This window comes from Stegostoma tigrinum, chromosome 17, assembly GCF_030684315.1.
Source record: "Stegostoma tigrinum isolate sSteTig4 chromosome 17, sSteTig4.hap1, whole genome shotgun sequence".
Lineage (NCBI taxonomy): Eukaryota > Metazoa > Chordata > Chondrichthyes > Orectolobiformes > Stegostomatidae > Stegostoma > Stegostoma tigrinum.
In genome coordinates, this window is record NC_081370.1 from 33,435,343 (window position 1) to 33,459,477 (window position 24,135).

The following is a 24,135-nucleotide window of genomic DNA, read 5'->3' on the forward strand; positions in this document are numbered from 1 at the left end:
CCACACTTGACTTCAGCTCTGAAGAGTCATCGAGATTACATCTCTCCACGGATGCTGCCTGATCTATTTTGATCTCCAGCATTTTGTTTGTGTTTTCAGGTCATATGCAGCTAACTTCCCTTGTTCACTAGCATTATCATTGATGAGTCCCAGAGTACACGCACATGTGAGTGTTCTCACACGTATGCAACATCATTGGCCAGCAATTTACCGAGCCAATACTAGGCTGGGATTACCTCACTTTCAGATGGCAAAAATATTCCATCTACAGGAGGCAAATCAAAAGTTTGACGATACATTCTCCACTACCTGGATATGTGCAATTCCAACAGTCAAGAACATTGACCAGGATAAAGCAATTAACTTGATCAGCATCCCATTCCACACCTTAAGCATCATTCCCACTACCATCAGAACATGACAATTACATTATGTACCATCTGCAAAATGCACCGCAGCAATTTTCCCAGGGGTCATTGAAAAACCCTTTAAAAACCATGATGCTTATCACCTAGAAGGAAAAAAAAGCAGCAGGGACATCTGGACAACACCACCTTCAAGCTCACTGCAAACTCAAACATACCAGTTAGGAAACATATTGGCACTGGATCCAAATCCTGGAACTGTGGGATACCTGCCTCACAGTATAGCAAAAGAGGGTCAGAAACTCACCCAACTGTTGGCACACAGCTCTCTCAGCCTGGCATCAAGGAGCCTGAGCAAAGGTAGCTAATGGAAATCAGGTGAAGAAAACACTACTGGTTGAAGTCATACCTCACACAAAGGTAGAATGGTTGTAACTACTGGAGGTCAACTATTGTGATCATAGAAAGAAAAACCCTACAGTATGGAAACAGGCCATTCTGCCCAACAAGTCCACACTGTCCCTCCAAACAGTATCCCACCCAGACCCATTCCCCTAATTTCCCATGTCGAACTCACCTAACCTAAACATCCCTGGGCACTATGGACAATTTAGCATGGCCAATCCATCTACCTTACACATTTTTGGACTGTGGGAGGAAACCGGAGCACCTGAAAGAAACCCATGGAGACACGGGGAGAACTTGAATCCCTGACGAACAACATTTTGGGAGCTGCCATTGACCAGAAACAGAATGGAGCCAAACATCCCAAAGCCTGTCCACCATCTACCAAACACAAGTCAAGACCACAATGGCATACTCTCCACTTGTTTGGATTAGTGTAACTCTATGGATATTCAAGAAGCCCAACATTATTCAGGACAAAGCAGTCCATTTGGCTAGTACCGAATCCAACAACTTAAACATTAACTCCTTCCTCTATTGATAGACTTCAATTTATAAATGAATATGTTGGTATTAATGGGATTATATTTTTACTCGGTGTTTAAATTGAAATTTAAGTAGATAGCTTGGTGTTTTCTATTTCATCTTCATTTCTTTTCCATTTATTGCTAAAGGAAAATCAGCAACTGTAAGTGTGCGTTTCAGTGAGAGATCACTTCCTTAAAACAAGAACAAATAAAAATATGATCTGTAAAAGTCACAACAATGGGGAAAAGGCCAGAAAGTGGACTTGAGGATTATCAGTTGAGTTATGATTTCATTGAATGTTGGAGCAGACTCAATGGGCTGAATCACCTACTTCTGCTCCCAGATCTCATGCTCTTATCATCTTACTTTCAGCTCGACGAAAGGCCCATGGTAAAATCCAACCCATAAATTTTTTTCATTCTCTGCTATTTACTCCCCATTGCAATTCTTCAGTCTGAGAAACCAACATTCACTTCTGCTATTTTTTTTTGAAAAGGAATTGTAGAAATAGCCCTCTGATTGTACAGAACTTGAACATAACTGAAAAAAAAGCATATTATTGAAGCAAACACTATTAACTGGTGCATTCTCTGTGCAAAAGCTTTGACCAGTCAGACACCATTTACAAATCAATTAGTTCACATCCTTCATTCAATTTAAATGTTGGCTTTCCCTTTAAATTGGTAATCTTGCAAACTGGCCTGATGAATGAAAAATGAAAAAGTTTCTACAAAATGTGTACATTTAGCAATACTTGCAGAAGCTCTTACAATGTGTTTTTATATTTCTTGCTAGTCTGGTGGTCGGATTCTACTCACCTCTATCAATACAGCATACAAGACCACAGGCCAAGTACCAGAAAATAGGATTACGGCGGACAGTCAAGGCCACACCAATCTCCTCCCTTGCCTCCTTCTGTATCCTGCAATAGATCCCATCAGGACCTCGAGACATAGCTATCTAAAAGTTTTTCAAGACACCTAACACACCTTGTTCTTAATATCAAGATGCCCCAGAATATCAACATACTCCTCCCTAATCTCACCATCATCCATGTTCTTTTCTTTGGTGAATGCTAATGCAAAGTACTTGTTAAGGATCTCACCCACTTCTAACTCCATGCATAAATTCTCTCCTTTGCCCTTGAGTGGCCCTATTCTTACCCTGGTTACTGTCTTGCTCCTAATATACATATAAATTACCTTGGCATTCACCTTAATCCTATTTTCCAAGGACATTTCATGGTCCTTTCAAGCCCTCCTAATCTTTTGCTTAAATTTTCTGCTTCCTTTATATTCCTTGCTTGATTCAGTTTCCTAAACCTTACATATATTTCCTATTTTCTTTTTACCTAAAAACTTTCTCTTATCATCCTTTTACCCTCACAGGAACATATTGGTCCTGAATTCTTACCAACTGGCGTTTACCCTCAAACAGCCACCCCAATCTAATTTCTCCGGTTCCTGCTTAATATTGCTCTCTAATTAGCCTTCCCCCAATATAACACTTTCATTTAGGACTAGTATTATCCTTGTCAATAACTATCTTAGAAGTTACAGAATTACAGTGCTCCCAAAATACTTGTCCCACTGAAACTTCAATCACCTGTTCAGACTCATTCGAAAATTAAGGCCTTTCAGCCCCTTCACTAGTTGCATTATCTACATATCGTTTCAAGAAACCTTCCTAGACACTCTGAACAAATTCTGCATATTCTAAACCCTGCGCACTCAGGAAGTCCCAGTCAAAACTGGGGGAAGTTAAAATCACCCACAACAGCAAACCTGTTATTTTCATATCTTCTGTGATCTGTTTACAGATCTGTTCCTCTTTCTCCCACTGGCTATTGGGAGGCCTACAGTATAACCTCATTATAGTGACTGCACCTTTTTTACTCCTAAATTCAACCCATCTGGCCTCAAAAGGACGGGCCCTCCAAGATGTCCTCTCTTAGTACAGCTATGACATTCTCCTTAACCAGTGATGCAAATCACCCATCCTTTTTACATCTCTACCTATCACGCCTAAAACATCGAAACTCTGGAATATGGAGCTACCAGTCCAACCCTTCTCTCAACCAAATTTCCGTAATGGGTACCACATCATAGAATCTGGATTAGTACATGGGACTAAGAACATCTGCATTGCCTGTTATACTTGTATTGAAGTACACCAGTCCCCCTGTGTTTAATTTGGTTCTGCCTGTTCAACTCACTTGACTTCATAGCGATCTTTTTGTCAACCATGCCACTTGTACGACTGCTCTGATTCCTCACTCTCCTACCACACCAGTTTAAACCATCCCAAGCAGTACTAACACATCTCCCTGCAAGGATATTGGTGCAATTTCGGTGCAACCATCTGTTCCCGTACAGGTCCTCCCTGCCGTGGGAGGGACCCCAATGATTCAGATAACTAAAGCTCTCCCTCCTACACTTGCTCTTTAGCCACTCATTCAACATGATCATTTTCCTATTTCTTGCTCTCCCAGCACATGGCGAAGGGAGTAATCCTGGAGATTACAACCCTAGAGGTCCTGCTTTTCAACTTCCTACCTAACTCTGAATGTCTTTAGCAGGACCTCATCTCTCTTTCTACCTATAGTCATGAGTACCAACTGGCTGCTCAGTACAATACTTGTTCACCATTGTTTATGTGTTGTAACTTCAAAAATTATTTTCCCCAATCTATTTTAGCAAACACATCCCACGTATGTAAAGAACTGCATTACTATTAAGTAAAATACTTTATATTACAGTTTGCTACATTATTCTTAATCCAGTGTGAAATTATGTCAAATTATTGATGACAACAATTTTTATTTCCTGAAAGATTCCTTCCTGTGAAGTTACAAATGAACTCCGTTTCATGACAACAAGACAAGATTTAAAACGAATATGCTCTTTTCCTGGTTGGTTCTATTTTGAGAAATTTTTCCTCAGACATATTTGTGGAGCTCGGAGTCAGAATCAGAGATGTACACCACAGGAAAAGGACACTTCAGCCCACCACATCCATGCTGGTTACAGACAACCATCTAACTATTCACTAGTGTAATCCTACTGGTCATCGAAACAACTTCTGGGAAACTTGATTTACCCATTCTATGAAGATCCCTGTGATTACGACTTTATCTTTGAAAGGAACACTATTTCTTCATTAATATTACACAAACCTTACAGATACTGGTACAGGCAAGAGAAAATTATCCTACCTCTATATTTGACTGTGATTATTCCTTCATTCATACCCGATTCCTGCTCTGCTAAGTGAACGTTCATACAGTTTAACAGATTATTTTTAATCTAGTTTGTAGATAATCCACAACTAAAGTCTCCCGAAATAAGGTACACAGAAGCAATGGGAGCAATTAGACTACGTGGTGATTATGATATGAACTGAACACCTCTCAGCCAATCTGTCACATATTTTTGTATTGTTTTGAAGAATAGAAAATATCTGACATAATTATTTTGGTAAATAATTAACCTTAAATGATAACTATTTTATGAACTCATTTCCATCACCTCCATCGATTTCGGAATAAGACCATAAATTTGCAATTCCCTTGCATTCATATCCACAAACTAGTTGTCAAACTGAAACCTTGCCAATTTCCACACTTCCTTTCATCTGGAGCGAAGACAGCTCTAAGGACACTGCGGAATTGAGGAGCACGAAACCTTTAACTTTTGATTTGATCTGGAATTAGTGTATCAGTGCAAATGCAATTTAATGTCAAAAACAAAGACTGAACAAAATTGAAGCTCATTTCAAAATACTGAAGGTTGCATAAAATAATCAGGGCCTCTAAATGCAATCTGATGAGTCTTAACAGAAAGGTGCACATCTGCAGATGTGGACGCAGACAGGAGAACAAACAGCCATCCAACAGTTCCATAATGAGAGTTGACACATTGGTGGGATACTGGCTGGCACCATGGGATTGTACTTGGCCATAAAGAGCTTTTAAGAGGAAAATAAGATAAAGGATTTTTTTTTGCAATGAATATCTATTAGCAAAAATACGAACAATGATAATCAACATTTCAAAATAATAAAAATATATGGGAAACATCACAATGAACAGCACATAAACATCACTGTCTTCAGGAATAATTTCAACTTGCATCAGAAATTTTTGGCCTTTGCTTACCTGATTCAAACATTTATAGCTGACACCCACTGCTTACACTAATAATAATCACTGTTTATGGTCAATATTTGTTAAGCCTTCACTGAAACATTATTGTTGTAGTTTGGCTCAGTGTAATGTCCAAGTACTGTATATGCACATTCTCACCGACAATGGTAATTTGTTTTCACTTCCAATAGATTGCTCTGCAATGTTGCCTTCGGCTTTGCAATTTCTTCCTGCATATCATTGAAGATGGTACACGTGCGGACCCATCAAACACAGATGACTGGCAGCAACCTCACCCCATCGCAACAAATCGGACTACAGTAATATTTCAATCCTCTGTCCAACAATGGAAACTCATTCCATAATCACACAGTTAAAACTAAGCTCCACTAGGGAAGTTGTTAACATGAACTGACAGCCATTCAGGAAATTATAACCGTGGTCAGCAGTCAATTGTGCTTTAGCTGTTCTGCCTGGTGATGTTATAATTTTTAACACTTTAATCTGTTTTAAAAAAAGCATTTATTAAAGCACATTTTTATAGCTCAAAGTACAGCTTAAATTTATAAAATCAAATCAATGTCACGCTGTAGGAATAAACATACAGGATCCAAGCTAGAAATAGGTTCACTGCCCTGTTTCAATCTTTAAAGATTATCCTGCCGTGAGCTCTTCATTTAGCAAACATGTAGTGGTGAGAACAAAGGATTTTCCCTTGCTCCCCGCCCTTTAAAAAAGCGAAATGCTGATGACAAACTGCCTAATCATCATGTCATTCTCAACATAATGGGCAGTGGTCAACAATAAAAACTACATAATCTGATGTGCAGTATCCAACGACATTCATCTAACCAAGCAAGTACAATTATTCAAATAGAACGCAAACAAGTTCAAATGAGTCATCTCCATCTCATTCGGAATACAATTTTTCAAGTTCTATTCCTGCTCTAATGCAAGTCTTTCAAATTAAACAGAACTGACAGATTTTCTTCATTTAATAAACTGAATATCAATGGCTTAATTTTAATTTTCCTATTACTGACATTGCATTCAACAGACAAACAGCTGTTTGTGATCAGAATACTTCAACCTGAATGAGGATTTCCAAGAGATCAACAGTCTCATCAGCGCTGCATAGTTAATGCACCTGGCCAATAGCACAAAGCCACCAGGCCAACACGCAGATCAAGTGGCAACCAATTGTTGGAGATTTGTAGTGGAAGAGTGTTAACATCTGTAGCACAGTGCTTGTCCTAAATAACATCAATATACCAACCTCTGACACCAATGTAACACAGTAGAGGGATAATTAAATTTGATTCCTATTAATTATCCTCTACGCAAATCCATTGTAACAAATGTCAAAGTAGATGCTGTTAATTATAAGTTATCAAAAACCAATAGAATGAGCCACAGTCTTTTTGATTTGCCACTAAACACTTTCCTGCAGTTTAGCTGCCCAAGAAACTGCAACACATTCTGTTTATTTGGACTAATCCCAACTTGTGCAGCTAAATTCATGATCAAGACACTGTTTATCAGTAAAGCATAGAGCTCAGATAACTTTTGATCATTGACCTCCTTCCCTCAAATGTTCCTGGTAATATGTAACTGTCTTTGCCAACTTTCAGAGGCACGTAGTCATCTCCTTGTCCATGATTTTCTTCTACTCAATGGAGTAGTATTACTCCTTATTGTTCTTTTAAAATATATGTTGACTAAACTTTGTGCTCTTTAGGGAATTGAAACATAGTCCCCGCTTCAGGCATTAGTATCAGCAAACATATCAAGTCAAGGACAAATTTCAATACTGAATTAAACTCTCTTTTCGACTTTACTAATGTCTTTTTGCTCCAATTTAAAGCAACTCACCAGTGATTGATACAATATTTTCTATTTCACAACCTAGTACTCTATTTCTTCCCTCCAACTGCCAATTTAATGGGCAGTTTTGGTCTATAGATTCGTATATAATTCAAGTTGGGATCATGTTGCAGATTTCACATAGTACAAATTGCAAAAATGTGATGCCAGAGTCACAAATGGAAAAGTAGCTAAACTATTTCATTTGTAAAAGTCTGAGCGTGGAGATTTCCGACAGATAATCATGCTGAAGTCGTAGGTGGCTTGCACAGCTGACTGGCTTGCATGCTAACTTTTTGTCTCCCTTTTAGGCAACATCAACAATGTTGCGTAGCCTCCATTGAAACACTGTTGTTCCGTCCCACTCTGAATTTATATGGTCCGGTCTGTCATGGCAGGCAGTCTTGTCTCTGGTTTTATGCCGCAGTGGTTTGTAGACAGGGTCTATTTCGACATGTTTGCTAATTGCATTGGGGGAGGAAAATGAGGCCCCCTGGAATTCTTGTGTTTGTCTTCATCTCGCTTGTCCTAGTACTATAACTTTGTCCCGGTTAAATTGATGCCCTTCTATGTCAGAGTGTATTGAAACAGGGGATTGTTGGTTGTGCTGTTTGCGGAGAGTTGATGTTCATGTATCCTGGTGGCAAGTTTCCTGCTGGTCTGTCCTACGTAGTGTTTCTTGCAGTTGCTGCTTGGTATTTTATATGTCACACTTGTCTGCTCGTTGTGGGTATGGGGTTTTTCATCCTTGAGTGTAACTGTTTGCCAATGCCTGGCAAAAAAACAACACCGAAGAAGGCACTGTACGCCCCAGCACACTGGCCACCCTATTCTATGTCAGAAACGCATCAGAATTCCCTACAAGACTCCATTGACCTTTTGGAATAAGGACAGCACATAAACCAACAGCTACATTTTGCAGATAAAAGACCCCATACTCACAATGAGCAGCACAACTGTGATATATTAAATATCTTGCAGCAACTGCGAGAAGCACTACATAGGACAGACCAGTAGGAAATTCGCCACCAGGATACATGAGCACCAACTCACAGCAAAATGGCACGGCCAACTCTCCCTAATTTCAACACCAAACCAGAAACATGACTGCCCACCATGACAGACCAGACCAGACCAGAAACATTCAGAGTGGGATTGAGCTACAGCATTTCAACGGAGGGCACACAGCAATGACAATGTTACCTAGAAGGGAGATGAAACGTTTGCATGAAAATCAGACTGCTCAGCAAACCAACAAACAATTCCAACCTCAACTCGAGCTACAGATCTTGATTAAAACATGACACCAAGTTGAAGAGATGGCAAACACAATATGCTGGAAAATCATAGTATTTTATTAAATATCAGACAAATGAATTTAATTTATAATTTACAGTCTTTGTTTTAACTTTCTCTTTACCAATCACTAGTCAGGATACCCAGGGAAACATTGTTAGTGTGGTAGATTTAATCGGAGTATGGCAAAATCTTTTTATCTGGCAGTCTATTTTAGGGTAAACACAAAGGAGTGAACAATGCTTTAAGTGAAATACTTAATGCCTCTCAGCACTGTGCCAAATTCTGAGAGATGGGCACCTACCTGCCTGCTCAAGCAGAGAATGGAATATGCACATTTTTGTGAATGTGACAGTAAGCATTAAATTTGTGACAGAATTAGCGTAGAAATAATGCAACCTAATTGTAATCCCCAACTCTCTCTCAATTTGCCCCATTAAGGGCAATACACTGCCTAACACCATTTGCAGCACAGATGTAAGACATTTGGGCTGACGGGGTCAATGATAATACTGATGCCTCACATAATTGTTCTCTGGCCCTTATTTGTCCAACACTATATCATGCTATTTCTTTTCTCCTTTGTGTTTAGACATATTTCCCTTAAATAAAATTATCTTCGAAGTCACCGCAACTGCTTGCAGGATCATGTTCTAAAACCTAACTATTTACTATTGCTTAAAGAGAGATGTGCTGTTAAAGCTTTTCAACCCGCATTCATCAGGACAAATGGAGAAAATGTCTGATTTCCAAGGGAGCAATAATTTATACAGCATGCTTAAAGGGTGCTGATTGCTTGGAAAGTTGACTCTGGCTGGTCGGAGCAATGCCATGAAGAAAACACTTCCTGAATAATCCCAACAGTGCCAGGAATTGCATTATCAAACAATTTAATATTGTCTGTCAGTCAGTCTCACAGTGTGTCTCATCACTTGTTCAAAGCTGTAATTCATGTGCACAGTCTTGTAAAAGAAACATGTCAAAACACGTCCTCATTTTTCAAGGACCACACTTCCCCCTCCACAGTGGTTGAAAACACCCTCGGCTGCATCCCTCATGTTTCCTGCAACTCATCCCTCACACCCCCTCCCCGCAATAACAACTAAAACAGTATCCCCCTCGTCCTCACGTACCGCCCCACCAACCTCCGGATCCAATGCATCACCCTCCACCACTTCGACCATCAGCAATCTGACTCCACTACCAAAGACATTTTTCCCCACCCCACCCTTATGTGCCTTCCGCAGGAACCACTCTCTCCCTTGTCTGCTCCACATTCCCCTCCAACCCCACCACACCTGGCTCTTTCCCCTGCAACCGCAGGAAGTGCTACACCTGCTCCTACACCCCCTCCCTCACCCCGACCCCAGGCATCAAGAAAACCTTCCACATTAAACATATGCTCACCTGCACATCTGCTAAAGTGGTATACTGTATCCGCTGTTCCCGATGTGGCCTCCTCTACATCAAGGAAATCAAGTGAAGGTTTGGAGACTTTGTGGAACACCTACACTTGGTTCGCGACAAACAACTGCACCTCCCAGTCACAAACCACTTCAATTCCCCCTCCCATTCCTTGGACGACATTTCTGTCCTAGGCCTCCTCCAGTGTCACAACGATGCCACCCGAAGGTTGCAGGAACATCACCTCACCTCTCTCGGGAACCCTACAGCCCAATGGTATCAATGTGGACTTGACAAGCTTCAAAATCTCCCTGACCCCAATCGCATCCCAAAACCAGCCCAGCTCATCCCCGCTTCCCTTACCTGTCCATCCTTTCTCCCACCTATCCACTCCTCCTACCTCAGCCCCCACCTCCCACCTCCTATCTACTAGCCTCGTCCCTGCCTTCCCGACCTGTCAGTCTTCCCTTGACTGACCAAACACCACCCTAACTCCCAACCTACATTCACCTTTACTGGCTCTGTCCCCATATCCTTAACCTGTCTGTCTCCTCTCCCTCTATCTGCTCCTTTATCCAACTTCCATCCACCTCCCCCGTCTCCCTATTTATTTCAGAGTCCCTTTCTCATGCCCCCATTTCTGAAGAAGGGTCTAGACCCGAAATGTCAGCCTTCCTGCTCCTCTGAGGCTGCTTGGCCTGCTGTTTTCATCCAGCTATACACCTTGTTATCTCAGATTCTCCAGCATCGGCAGTTCCTACTATCTCTAATGTCGAAATGTCATACCATTTTTGAACTAAAACAAAAGCACACAGAACAACAGTGCACTCACCATGGTAACTCCTCAAACAATCAGAATCAATTTGTGAACCAATCATGCAGGATTGATTTTGGCTCCCATTGAATCTTGGGCTCTTCAGTCTGTCTTGAGTGCTTGGCAACAAATTCCAACAAGTGCCTTTGTCTTGCACCCATCATGATCGACACAAGAACACTAAACTTCAAATCATCACAACAACTTGTACTTTAGGAGAAAAGCTTGCTGACCAATTGGCAAGTTGACTCTGATTGGACTAGAATGCCACATGGTTGACAGCGCGGTGAGAGAGATTGTATTATAGAGCACAGGCATCAAAATTACATGGGATGGATGAAATAGACCGTATAATCCAAATGTCACCCAAGAAGTGTTTCTTCAAGACACCAGGCTAAGTTATAATTAACAAGAACATCTGAACTTTTAATTTATTTCATTTGAAACATCAATTCAACATTTCTGAAATGTCGCTCCTTTTACACATGGAATGGATGATTCTGACTTAAACAGATTATTTGTAATTGGGAGTATGAATACAAAGCTGGTTAATTTACGAGGTTTCTGTGGTGCCGTGGTAGTGCCCCTAAAGCTGGTCTAAACGATCTGGGTTCATTGTCCACCTGTCTAAAGTGGTATCATAATGTGTCTGAACAGCCTGATTAAAATAACTAATTTGTTGAGAGAGAGAAAAACAGTGCATAATGCAGAGGGTGCATGCACTATTCAGTTCCCTGTAAGAAAGTGAGTCATAGATTCAAACCTGTAGCCTTCTGCCCATTAGTTAGAAGTCTTCAATAGGCTGTCATGGCACAGCGCTGATGTTGGGCAAGGTAACCTGGGTTCAAGTCCCATCTGGAGTTCTAAGAAAGGGTCACCGAACCCAAAATGTTAATTCTGCGCTCTCTTCACAGATGCTGCCAGGCCTGCTGAGCTTTTCCAGCAACTAGTTCTTGTTTCTGATTTACAGCAACCACAGTTCTTTCAGTTTTTATTTTGCAATGCGTGCACATCATTTTAAAGCTTTAATTAATAAATACTTGGCCAACATATGTCTTTGATTTGTTTAGATGCTATATCTTTTTACCTTAAAAGCATATTTCCGACTTATGTGATCTTCGGGGTCAACCAGTGAGATTACATAACTAGGCAAAGGAATGCTGCCCAATACAGTCTCCTCTCTGCTGTCTGTGTAAAAGAGAACAAATTGCAACGTTAAAAATTCTCGTTTATACACTTCACATGCTGAAAAACTGGATTACAGTTACAATATGGAAAGTTTCCGCAATTCAACCAAAATGCAACCATATGCTTATTTTTATAAAGACAAACTTTCTTTCAGGCAGAAGTATTGATTTTTAAATTATTAAAATAATAATTTTCTCCAGTTAGCTCCTCACATATTGAGATAAGTGACCCATACCACAGTAGCATTCCAGAGGTCTGGCAGCCACAAAACACAAATCAAGAGTTAAACGGAGGAAAACTATTCTAACATGGAGGCCATCAAAAGCAAGCCAATATTCTTGTTATCATTCTATAATCAATCACACAGTCATATACATTTTGCAACACTTTCTATGTGATAACAATCAGAACCAAGAAACTCAGAACAATTTCCTCTCCCAAAAACAAAGATTACCACCCACCCGTCTCATGAAACAATGTATTATGTTACATACAACTTAAATAGTTAAGTTCTTGGAAAGGAACGTTCAGATAGGAACCATGAAGTACCAAAGCACAAGTCAAAATTAATTTTCATTGATAAAAATAAACATAATTTAGCAAAGTGTAAAAACACATTCTATTAAACACTTGACAGCAACAATTAGATTAATAGTCAGCTTTTATTCCTGACTAAATATTACAATTATTTTGAGTTATCAGCATACTCTCTTCAAGTCATTTGCATGAATTAAGCATTTGCACAGCAATGATAACACAGGCTCTACCCATTAGCTCTGCAATGTCTATTTATCAGACACAGAATTAGCAATCAAACATAATCATGGTACAAGGTTACCAAGTTCACAGAAAATGAATTGCTGAATCAATTGACAGTACTTGTTCTTCTCTCTCTTCTAATTTTCTAATTTCATCCCTTAAAGTATTCAAGAATATGGCTGCACAAGTTCCAGCAGATCTGAAGGATTTCTGCTAATGTCCATGCGTATGCATCCAGGATCTGCAATCGATTTGACAACGGGTGCCAAGGTAGTACACTCCAAAAACTAAACCAAGCCTGATCCCAACCCTTTCCAATGGATAGTTACTGAACAGTGATGAAAAGCAGAAGGCCCGGTTTCCTTATCCCTTCTGATCAACAGAACACAAGATGATGCATTTCCCCTCGTCACTGGGTAAACGCTTATCAAATTAATTTGATCGTATGCATTACAAGACTGAAGAGAATCCATACTGATTGCAAGTTTTTCTACCCCTACAAATAGTTTAAGTCACCACTGCATTTGAGCATCATTGTCAACATGTTGTGTGATGATTTACAAGTAACACTCAAAGTTGAATTTGCTGGGGTTGGGACAACTTTTACAAATGGAAGGCAAGACCTAAATGCAAGTCTCATCTCTATTTATGGTCATAACTAAACAGGAGTGGATTGTGAAATGCACAAGCATAGAACCCTAATCTGCTGGGCAATTTGAAAGTAACACTAAATTTGAAGGGCTTTACTCTTGGTCACACAGTGTCATACACATGTTGCTGGACTGCATTCACTGACAAGCCACCTGATGTAGTTTAGAAAAACTGTTAACATCCGTTCCTGCAGTTTCAATAAACTTCATTACCAATGTTCAAGGGCTGTAATTACAACTGAGCCTATTATGGATCCTCAACTTCTTATGAATCCTTCACAATTTGATCAACAATTTTAACATGCTTTGATGTGGTTACTAAATTGTTTTGTTTTGTTTTAGCAACAGATTGACAACATTAGGGGCTTTATAATTCAAATGGACTTAACGAATGAGTTTTCTTTCTTATATCAAGTATGCATGAGTCTTATCCAGTTGATTGCCTGAAGTTTAACATTTTTCACATCTGCATGATTGGTGAGGTTTGCCCAGAGTGGATGCTAGATTAATGGTTATGGAAGCAGCACTAAGGGATCTGATAAGGGAATGGGAGACATCATGGGTGGGGTATGTAGGGAGGGGTGTGAGCAAGGGCTAAAAGGCCTAACAGTCTTTTATAGAAGTCAAAGTCTCAGAGAATCGAGGCAGACCTTCTCACCAGCTTGGCTCAGCACATGACCGTTTCTGTAGCTGCATATCAATTGCCTCCTAAAGGTGGTAGACCTAACTCAGTCATACTTCATGGAAGAAAAACTGCATTTGACATAACCTATTATGTGGTGGAGAGTTGGAGTTAGGAAATTTCTTAACGTGAGTGACCCATTTTGGGAGCAACATTTAGCTCGAATTTTCAATGGTGACAGTCTGTTAGTTTATAACATATGTTTACCCTATTTGCATTTGAATTCTTCTCACAAGTTTGAGAGTGGGTAGTCTGTACTCACCTTTGTAATAGAACAGACAATATTCTGAAAGTGCAAACCATCGGCGTTTCCACAGTCTCATTCCAGAACTGTCCTACAAGTACAAACCAGAAATCATCCATCAAGTCAAGAGTGGGTTTTCAAAAAAAACAAAAGTTCGGAAACCTTTGCCATGTAAAAGAGGCTACAAGGACAGCTAGAAGTTACAATACAACAAGGTGTAAATGAGAGCTCATACTGCATCAACTTCATAAATCAACTGGCAAATGACTTTGAGATAGGCCACACAATGCAAATTAAAAGAAAAAAAGACTGGAAATACACAACACTTTCATCAGCATCTCTACAAAGGGAAGGCACGTTCATGTCTGAAGTACAAACTCTCTACTAGAATTATGAGGAAAGCTGTTAACTTAATATACCGAAAAGAGAGGAGATAATCTTACTGATTTGTCAGTCACTGAAGAGTTTCAGATACTGTATCACAGTAAAACTAAATTATGACAAGAAAAACTAATGACACCGCATCACCCGATTAGCAGAAATTTACAAACATTTCCTTGCAGCAGGACTGATAGACTTTAACGAACATTATACAATAGTGCAATCAGAGAGTAGTTAGTGTACTTTGTGCCGTATCTCTTGTACATATTTAAACAAAATGAACAATGGATGAATTGTATGTTAACTTGTAACCCCATTCTTTTCTGTCCAAGCTTTTGTCCATTCTTGATAGTGAACACCAATGTTTCAAAGCTGCTATAGGTGGCAAGAACCTCAAACTTGCTTAACATAATATTTATTTAATTCAAGCACTAAAAGAATAACGGACCTATACTGCAAAGAGCTCGGCCTAAGGGAATAATGCTTACTCAAACAGAAATGTACAAATTCTGCATCGATTCAGCAGTTTTAACAAATACAAATAACTGGCACTTAAAGATTCCTGTCAGGCAATAGTCCAGGCCAAATGCAGTAATTAAAAGTTATTTTCACAAAACCAAAATTTAGTGTTTAAAAAGAGAGAGGTTCATAACACTGCAAGAGAATACTTTTCACAGATTATACACAAGCTTCAGATAAGCACAGATGTGTGAGTAATTACAAAAATCAAGAAGCTGTTGCATAAGTTGCGCTATCCTCCCAATAGCTTCATGAATAAGGCATCTTGCAGTGACAGAGATTAATTAATAAGGTACAAGCCATGGTATTGGAGTAATACACTAGCACGGATCGTGGAATGACTAATTGAAGACTGAGTTGAAATAAGGGAGACATTTTCAGGATGACTACCTGTAATTAATGGAGTGCCGATATGAGAGAAGCAAATGTACCACAGCCAAGTCTGTGGATGACACAAAAATAGACAGGAAGCGAAGACACAAATTCTGCAGTGGAATATAGACAGGTTGAGTGAGTGGGAAAACTTGGCAGGTAGGAATGTGCGAACATGCAAGCTTTTGTATTTTGGCAGGAAGAATAGTGGACCTGACTGTGCTTAAAATGGGAAACCAAAACTGCAGAAAGATGCATCACCAGAGATTTGGGATGCATCATACTTAAACCTCAAAAAACTAGCATACAAGTTCAGCAAGTATTGGGGAAGGCAAATGGAAAGTTGGCCTTTATTTCAAAGATGTGGAGGGGCCAGTGTTGGATGGGGGTGGACAAGGTTAGAAATGACAACACACCCGGTTATAGTCCAACAGGCTTATTTGAAAGCCCAAGCTTTCAAAGCATGAGTCACTTCACCTGACAAAGGGGCTACGCTCCAAAAACTGAGATAATATGGTGTGAAGCTAGATGGACACAGTAAGCCAAGCAGCATCAGAGGAGCAGGAAAGCTTGACGTTTCGGGTCGGGACCCTTCTTCAGACCCGAAACGTCAAACTTTCCTGCTCCTCTGATGATGCTCGGCCTGCTGTGTTCATCCAGCTTCACACCGTGTTATCTCAGATTCTCCAGCATCAGCAGTTCCTACTATCTCTGTAACATGTTCCAAAAGCTTGTGTCTTCAAATAAACCTGTTGGACCATAACCTGGTGTCATTTCATTTCTGACTTCATTTCAAAGGGAATGCAGTATGTAAGCAGTGCTAAATCTATACAAGGCACTAGTCAGGCCATAGCTGTATAACTGCACTAAAACAGAAATTGCTGGAAAAACTCAGGAAGTTTGCACCATATGTTGAACAATAGCAGTGTTAAGAAAGCAGCTGGAATACTGTGAACAGTTTTGGACCGCTTATCTAATGAAAGATAAACTGGCATATAGGCAATCCAGAGAAGATTCATTAGGCCCATCCCATGTCTGGAGGGACTGTTGTTGAAGTGAGATTGAATAGATTGGGCTTGTACTCATTGGAACTTATTGAAACATACAAGATTTTTGGGAAACGTGACAGGGTAGATGCAGAAAGCACGTTTCCTCCTTGTGCGAGAATCTCGGACCGGAGGGCATAATCAGTGTAAGCAGTCACTCTTTTAAGACAGAGGAGGAACTGCTCTGGTAGTGAGTTTCTGGAGCGTAGAAGTTAGGTCACAACCTACATTCAAAGCTAACATAAATAGATTTTTAAATCAGTTAAGTAATCAAGGGTTATGAGGGAAAGGCTGGAAGTGCTTATTTGGTCATATTGATCAATGGGATAGGGAGGCACACATAATAAGATAAAGGATGTTATAACCAATGTTTTATTGGAGCAATCTCTTACTGATGTGAAAAATCAGCCACAATCTCATTGAATGGTGGAGCATTCGATAGGCTGATTACCCTACTTCTATGCCTACTTTTTAAATGTGCTAAGATGATCTTTTCCACTAAAAAGTTACACTGAACAATTGTTGCCCAAGTCTTTTTTTTTATTTATATCATTTACTTTAGCTTTGTTTTTAATCCCAGTTCTGAAGTGTCACTGGACCCAAAATATGCACTCGGTTTTTCTCCACAGATGCTGCCAGGCGTACTGAGATTCTCCAGCAATTTCTGTTTTTATCTCTTCTGCTCCAGTTTGCTTTTGGCACCCGATCAGATGTGCTTTATTTTAACTTTTACTTTCTGGTTCAGATCCTGAGGTTTTCACTAGTAATGCCCCAGTCTGTTCAATGCTGTTTATCTATTCTCACATATTACACATGCTGAATTATTTGCATCTTCCACTTGCAGACACTCACCATATAAAATGTTTATGGCAAGTAAATGGATAAGGACAGTTTAGTGAATGGCAACTAACATTTGCTCATTACCTGCAATAAATTCTGGACCAACATAGGGCTGAAAACTGCTGGAACAGAACCACTCACGCTATAGGGACTTAGCGAGACCTCACTTTGAAATGCTTTTGTGCAGTAACTTCCTTGAACTATGCATTTGTAAAAGCCACATGGCATCTGGGACCTTCATGAATATTGTCATCAATAATACATTAGCTTAACAGAGGAGAACAAAACAAATGAAGGAGTATGAAATTGAGTCAAATGAGGTACAAGAAAATAAAAGAGGAAAACATTTTGAATCTCTAACAATACTTCACTATCTGCAGGAATGAGACTTAATAATTTAAACTGTTACCTGGCCAGAGACACAGATTGGAATTGTAATAATAATGATCACATTGTGATAAGGGTGTTTGTATTAATTATGAGGCCAAACTTTGTTTTGTAGCTTTAAAAGAAGGACAATTAATTGTACAAATTCAGTGAGGCTAATGATGAGATGCTGCACTTGCAAACAAAACAGCACAGAAGTATAATAAAATGTGGGGCTGGATGAACACAGCAGGCCAAGCAGCATCTCAGGAGCACAAAAACTGACGTTTCGGGCCTAGACCCTTCATCAGTGAGGGGGATGGGGTGAGGGCTCTGGAATAAATAGGGAGAGAGGGGGAGGCAGACCGAAGATGGAGAGTAAAGAAGGTAGGTGGAGAGAGTATAGGTTGGGAGGTAGGGAGGGGACAGGTCAAGGAGGTGGGATGAGGTTAGTAGGTAGATGGGGGTGCGGCTTGGGGTGGGAGGAAGGGATGGGTGAGAGGAAGAACAGGTTAGGGAGGCAGAGACAGGTTGTACTGGTTTTGGGATGCAGTGGGTGGGGGGGGGGGGAAGAGCTGGGCTGGTTGTTGTGTGGTGCAGTGGGGGGAGGGGACGAACTGGGCTGGTTTAGGGATGCAGTTGGGGAAGGGGAGATTTTGAAACTGGTGAAGTCCACATTGATACCATTAGGCTGCACAGAAGTATAAATGGAGCAGCAAGTTTTTGAGAATCGTATGTCATGTGGTATCTTTCAATCCTTAAATTAGGCCAATTTTCCACATCAGTAAGAGGTTGATCGAATAAAACAGTTGTCAACAACTTTTATCCCATTATGTATGCCCCCGCCCCTCAATCACATTGATCAATATGCAATATTATAAGCATCAAATCTTCTTCCTCTATCTGCTCTTCACCACAAACGGATGTGTTAAACAGCTAATTGTAACAATGAGCAGGAGCTACTATTGGCTTTGTAAAGGAATCAAGGATTTTTAAAGAAGTCTTAATCCAGTCTTAATATGACATTTTCAATTTTGTCCAATATTTATGTTCATGAATTCCTGCGATAAAGCTCAATTTGGAACCAACCCATACAAAATATGTCTTGCGCCATGAATCCATTTGATTGCAAAGAAGTCACTTGAATTCTGCTCAAACAAAGAGAAAACTGCAGTGATATCTTGCTGCAGTTGTACCAAAATTGACAAATTAAACAGTGCAATATAAAGCCCTGTAAATACTGGAGGTCAATGGGAAATAATTAACAATTGGCATATCTACTCCGGTAATCAAATTCATCTTTAAGGTAATGATCAATTTAAATAGCAATCCCAATGGAATCTTGCCAACATCAGTAACAGATTTAAAACCCACTGAATAAAATCTGTAAAGTCCAGGCCTGGGATTACTTTCCAAAAATCACAATTGCTAGTCAAACAAAAATGAAACCGGAAACTAACACAGGTTATTGTTAATGAAATTCAAGTTACTTGGGTTTTTATTTGCTTGATTTCTACTAATATAGAGTTACTCCTGACAGCGAATAATGAAGCACCTAAATTAACCATTGCAAGTAACGTTCAGAAGGAGATTACATTGGAATTTCCTGGCTCAACAGCTAAACAACTTCATCTCTGCTTCCCAGCTATGCACAGTAGGAGTAATAATAAATTGGAAAGATACTAATCTTGGATTAGTATGTCCCAATTATTTTCCATTATTCCAATTTTCAATAAACTCCTACAATCTCAGGTTTTCACAGGCTTAATACCATTTGTTTCTCATCTCTGAGCAAACTGAAGACCACCTTTGAAGTGATAGCTCTAGTGCATTACAGCGCACTGCATTATCTGACTGATGGATTAATGACATGTGAATATGGATACTTTTCCAAATGGTTTAGGTGAGTTCAAGTCTTAGCAACATCCCTACCCCATGAAGGGGATTATACAGGAAAGAAGTTTTGCTTTCTTCAAGTTGATTTCAACAGATACATCAGCACCTCAAGAATGTCACCACCACACAAACTACTGCCCGGCATGCAATTCAGCTGAATTCAGCAAATAAACATAATCTTGATAACTATGACCAATTAACAGGAAATTTTAAATAAATTTTTCTGTTGACTTTTGTGCCCGAGTTCCCATAATTCAATATGCAAAATCTCAGTAAGGTGGTTAATCGAGATTTACAATATGCCTTTTTGTAACACACATTTAAAGTAGAATGGTGAATCTGAAATAAACTTATCAAAATGATCTAACATGGCCAAGTTTTCATCTGTTGTTGATGAGTTAGACACTTTAACATTGTTTCATTGTGCTATTTCATACCAAAATTATATGCTTCCCTTTTCGCTGCGTTAGCTCAGAAGTATTTAGTGGTTAAATAACTATCTCAAGCATTAGACTGCAAAGATACTATACACCTTCACAGATGGGAATGTGTGTTGTAATCACCCTCACTTGGTTCAGTGATAACAATCACCTCAATGTCAGCAGGGTTCAAACCCCACACCAGGGACTAGAGTTCGGAATCTAGGCTGACATTTCAGTGCAGTAGAGAGAGAATGCTCAAAAGTGCTGTCTTTCAGAGGGCAAACTGCTTCCATTAGGAGAGCAGAATTTTAACATAATTCCCAGCGGAATCAATGGGGGGGGGGGGGGGGGGGTGATAAGAGTCTGCTTTAAATGGCTAGCTCCGATCGGCAAGGTACAACAGGTAGGATATGTATAAGAAAATTCAATTGAATAATACATAAAATAAATATGCACACACTTGGAAGAGTAGTGGTTTCCAGAACCACGACTGGGACTACTTGGGCAGGTCTTCCAAAGACCTGGCGCATGTACCAAATGGCCTTCTCCTATGCTGAGAGTTACAAAAAAAAAAGTTTGCATCTGCCCTTTTGAATGCAATTTATCACAGAAATGTTCAACTATTAACGGAGTTTATCATAATACCTTGTCAACATGAGCCGGCAACCGACATACCCCAGCGAAGATTTCCTTCTATTTTAGACAAGCTGAGTCAGTGGGTAAAAACACGGACGACGACATATATTGGAGATAACTGAGATTATTAATACTGGTAGCAAAAACAGGAAGGTGGATTGTCTGAATGCCAATAAATTGGGAAAGGGAATAGTGCAATGAGACCTGGGTATCCTTGTACACCAGTTACTAAAAGAATGCAGGCACACCTGGTGGTCAAGCAGCAGTGGTACACAGGGTATTGGCCTTCATAGCAAGACGACTTCAGAAGAGGAGCAGGGATAACTTGCTGCAATTATTCAGAGACTGGAATATTGTATACTGTTTTGGCTCTTTATCTGAATAAGGATCTTCTGGCTATGGAGGAAGCACAACAAAGGTTTACCAGGCTGATGCCCAAGATGGCTGGACTGAAAATATGAAGAGAAATTGGATCAGTAAGGACTATATTCACTTGAGTTTAGAAGAATGCAGAGTAATCTCACTGAAACCTAAGAAATTCTAACTGGACTAGTCAAGGTAGATGTAGGAAGTGTGTTCGCAGTTAGCAGGGAATCCAGAACCAGTAGTCATAGTCCAAGGATGTCGGGTAGGCCATTTAAGACTGAGATGAAGAGAAATTTCTTCACCCAGAACGGTGAGCCTATCAAATTCTGTGCTGTACAAAGTGGTCGAGGTTTCCAGGAGATAGATATAGTTCTTAAGGCTAAAAGGATCAAAAAGGTATGAGGGAAATATTAGGAACATTCTACTGAGTTCAATGAATCAGCCACGATCATATTGAATGGAAGGGCCGAATGGCCTAATCCTGCTCCTATTTTCTTCGTTTCATTGCCGTTTGCGGGTATTGCTGTGTATAAGTTAGCTGACATTGTTTTTGATTACATTACCACACTAACAACTCAGAAAGCTACTTCAATAGTTGGGATATCCTGAGGTTGCGATGAGGGCTATGCAAAATAAAGTTTTCTTTCTTTTGCTTTCCCAATAATTATGAATAATTCTCAGAACAAGTTCATGAAATGGAGATTACGCCTCCCTAATTCTTTTCATGATGCTTACACATTCTGTGCCTTCAAACAAACTTACCTCTTGGGTCTGCATGGTAATAGATGTTGTTAAATAGTTCTCATTTTTCAGGGATTGTTTTGCTTCCTTCAACAATCTGCTATATTAATGCCCGCCTTTAAAAAAAAATCCAATGACATCCCTCCTTTTCAAAGCACCAGCCATTCTTCAATCCCATGATCATCTGCCAATTGCTTCAATATGCTTTTACCTCAAATCCACATCCAACTATCCCTAGAATACCATACAGAATCCTTAGACTTAAGGGTTTGGATCTGCTAAAACACAAAAATAGTCCTTAAAGTCTCAAATTACATGCTGACTGTGACAAATCTAAATTATGTCTCCTCATCATTCTCAATCTGTCTCAAGCTTTTCATGCGATAACCACACCAGAAGATGCAGCATTGAATCAGCTCTGTTCTTCAATGAGATCATGGCTGATTTAATAATCCTCAGGTCCACTTTCCTGCTTTTTGCGCATAACCCTCAGTTCCCTCACTGCATAAAAATATGTCCATCTTAACCCTGAGTACACAATGGTTCGGTCCATACAGCCCACATCTACTTAATACGTACGATTCATTCACGAGATGGAGTCAAAAGAACACGTTCTAAGTGATGCATTTTAAATTTGTTGCAGTCCTCCTTTACCTCAGTTTTCCTCAAAGCCAGTGTTTAACTAAAGTCACATTGTTAAAGACATAACCTGCTCTTTACTCCCTTTCCACTGAGGCGCGTTATCATGAATTTTAATTTCTCTTGCATACTTCTGTAAACAAGTCGGTTAATCAATTGTATTCTTCTATCACAATGGAATTTGAAACTCCAACATACAGGATCTACGTGTTCCTTCTAACTTGATCACTGGTAAAGTTTGCCAAGGGCAGAGTGCCGTACCTGCTTGTAAAGCCATCCTCTCACCACAACTGGAGCGTTTGGATTCCTCTTGCTTGACTGCTCCCTCTTCCCAAAGCTATGGATTTTGCCACTTGGTTTTGAAATCTGAATAAAAACAAACACACTTGCAATAAGTTAAAATGAAGCACAGAAACTCTACATTCCTTAATCTACAATGCATGGCTCAGGTAATTGAAACCACCAGAGGGTCTGATACAAACACAAGTAGGATTCATTTTCCAGATGGCTATTGTAATTTCTACAAGAATATGAACATTTTGACAAACTTGACAATATTACTCCCGTGTAAGAGTTTTCTTCAACATTCTACCTCTTCAAAATAATTTCTCAGAAAATGATTGTCATTGGAAGACTTTTCATGAACTGAAGTAACCAGAATCAAATGCTATCTTACTGTTGAGGCCTAACCAGTGATTTTTTTTTAAAACAGATATAGCAAGGCCTCTTTGTTTCTGTATTTTCGAAGATATTGAGACCCTATCTGCCTGCTTGGATTTAAAGATCGCATGGCAATATTGTGAAGAACAGGAGACATGTCTGTGACGTCCTGGACAACCTTTAAGCCTTTAATCAAGATCACAAAGTATCTCATTCTCTGATCATTATCACTTGTTTCAGCAAATTAGCAGCTGCATTTCCTGCATTACAACAGTTCTGGATGCGAGTTTGCTCGCTGAGCTGGAATGTTCATTTTCAGACGTTTCGCCACCATACTAGGTAACATCATCAGTGAGCCTCCAACAAAGCGCTGGCGTTATGTCCCGCTTTCTATTTATCTGGTTAGGTTCCCTTGGGTTGATGTCATTTCCTGTTCTTTTTCTCAGGGGATAGTAGATTGGCTCCAAATCAATCTACCATCCCCTGAGAAAAAGAACAGGAAATGACATCACCAACACAGCAAATGACATCACCAACCCAAGGAAACCTAACCAGATAAATAAAGCGGGACATAACACCGGCGCTTCGTCGGAAGCTCACTGATGATGTTTCCTAGTATGGAGACGAAACATCTGAAAACAAACCTTCCAGCTCAGCAAGCAAACTCACATCCAGAACCTCAACCTGAGCTACAAATCTTCTCAAAACTTGCTATTACAACAGTGACTACACTTCAAAAAAAAAGTGCTTCACTGGCTGCAAAGCCCGAGATATCCGGTGATCATGAAATGCAAGTCTTTTTCATCAAAAAGTTGTATTTTCAAGCATCGCAAATACTTCCTTAGCCACCCTAATGACTGACCCTGCCATCTTCAAGGTTTGTGAATGCATATCCCACAGATGGTCCAT

At 39.8% G+C, this 24,135-nt stretch overlaps 1 protein-coding gene across 11 annotated transcripts in view; it reads right to left on the reverse strand.

Moving 5' to 3' along the window:
* The window catches only part of plekha7b (pleckstrin homology domain containing, family A member 7b), a 442,105-nt gene that overhangs the window by 117,571 nt on the left and 300,399 nt on the right, over positions 1-24,135 (reverse strand). For all 11 annotated transcript variants that reach the window (XM_048545394.2, XM_059652058.1, XM_059652059.1 and 8 more), the window contains 3 exons: positions 22,828-22,932; positions 14,361-14,433; positions 11,907-12,007 (listed from right to left, as the gene is read on the reverse strand). In XM_048545394.2, the coding sequence (XP_048401351.2) occupies positions 11,907-12,007; positions 14,361-14,433; positions 22,828-22,932 (279 nt within the window). The remainder of the gene's footprint in view (positions 1-11,906; positions 12,008-14,360; positions 14,434-22,827; positions 22,933-24,135) is intronic.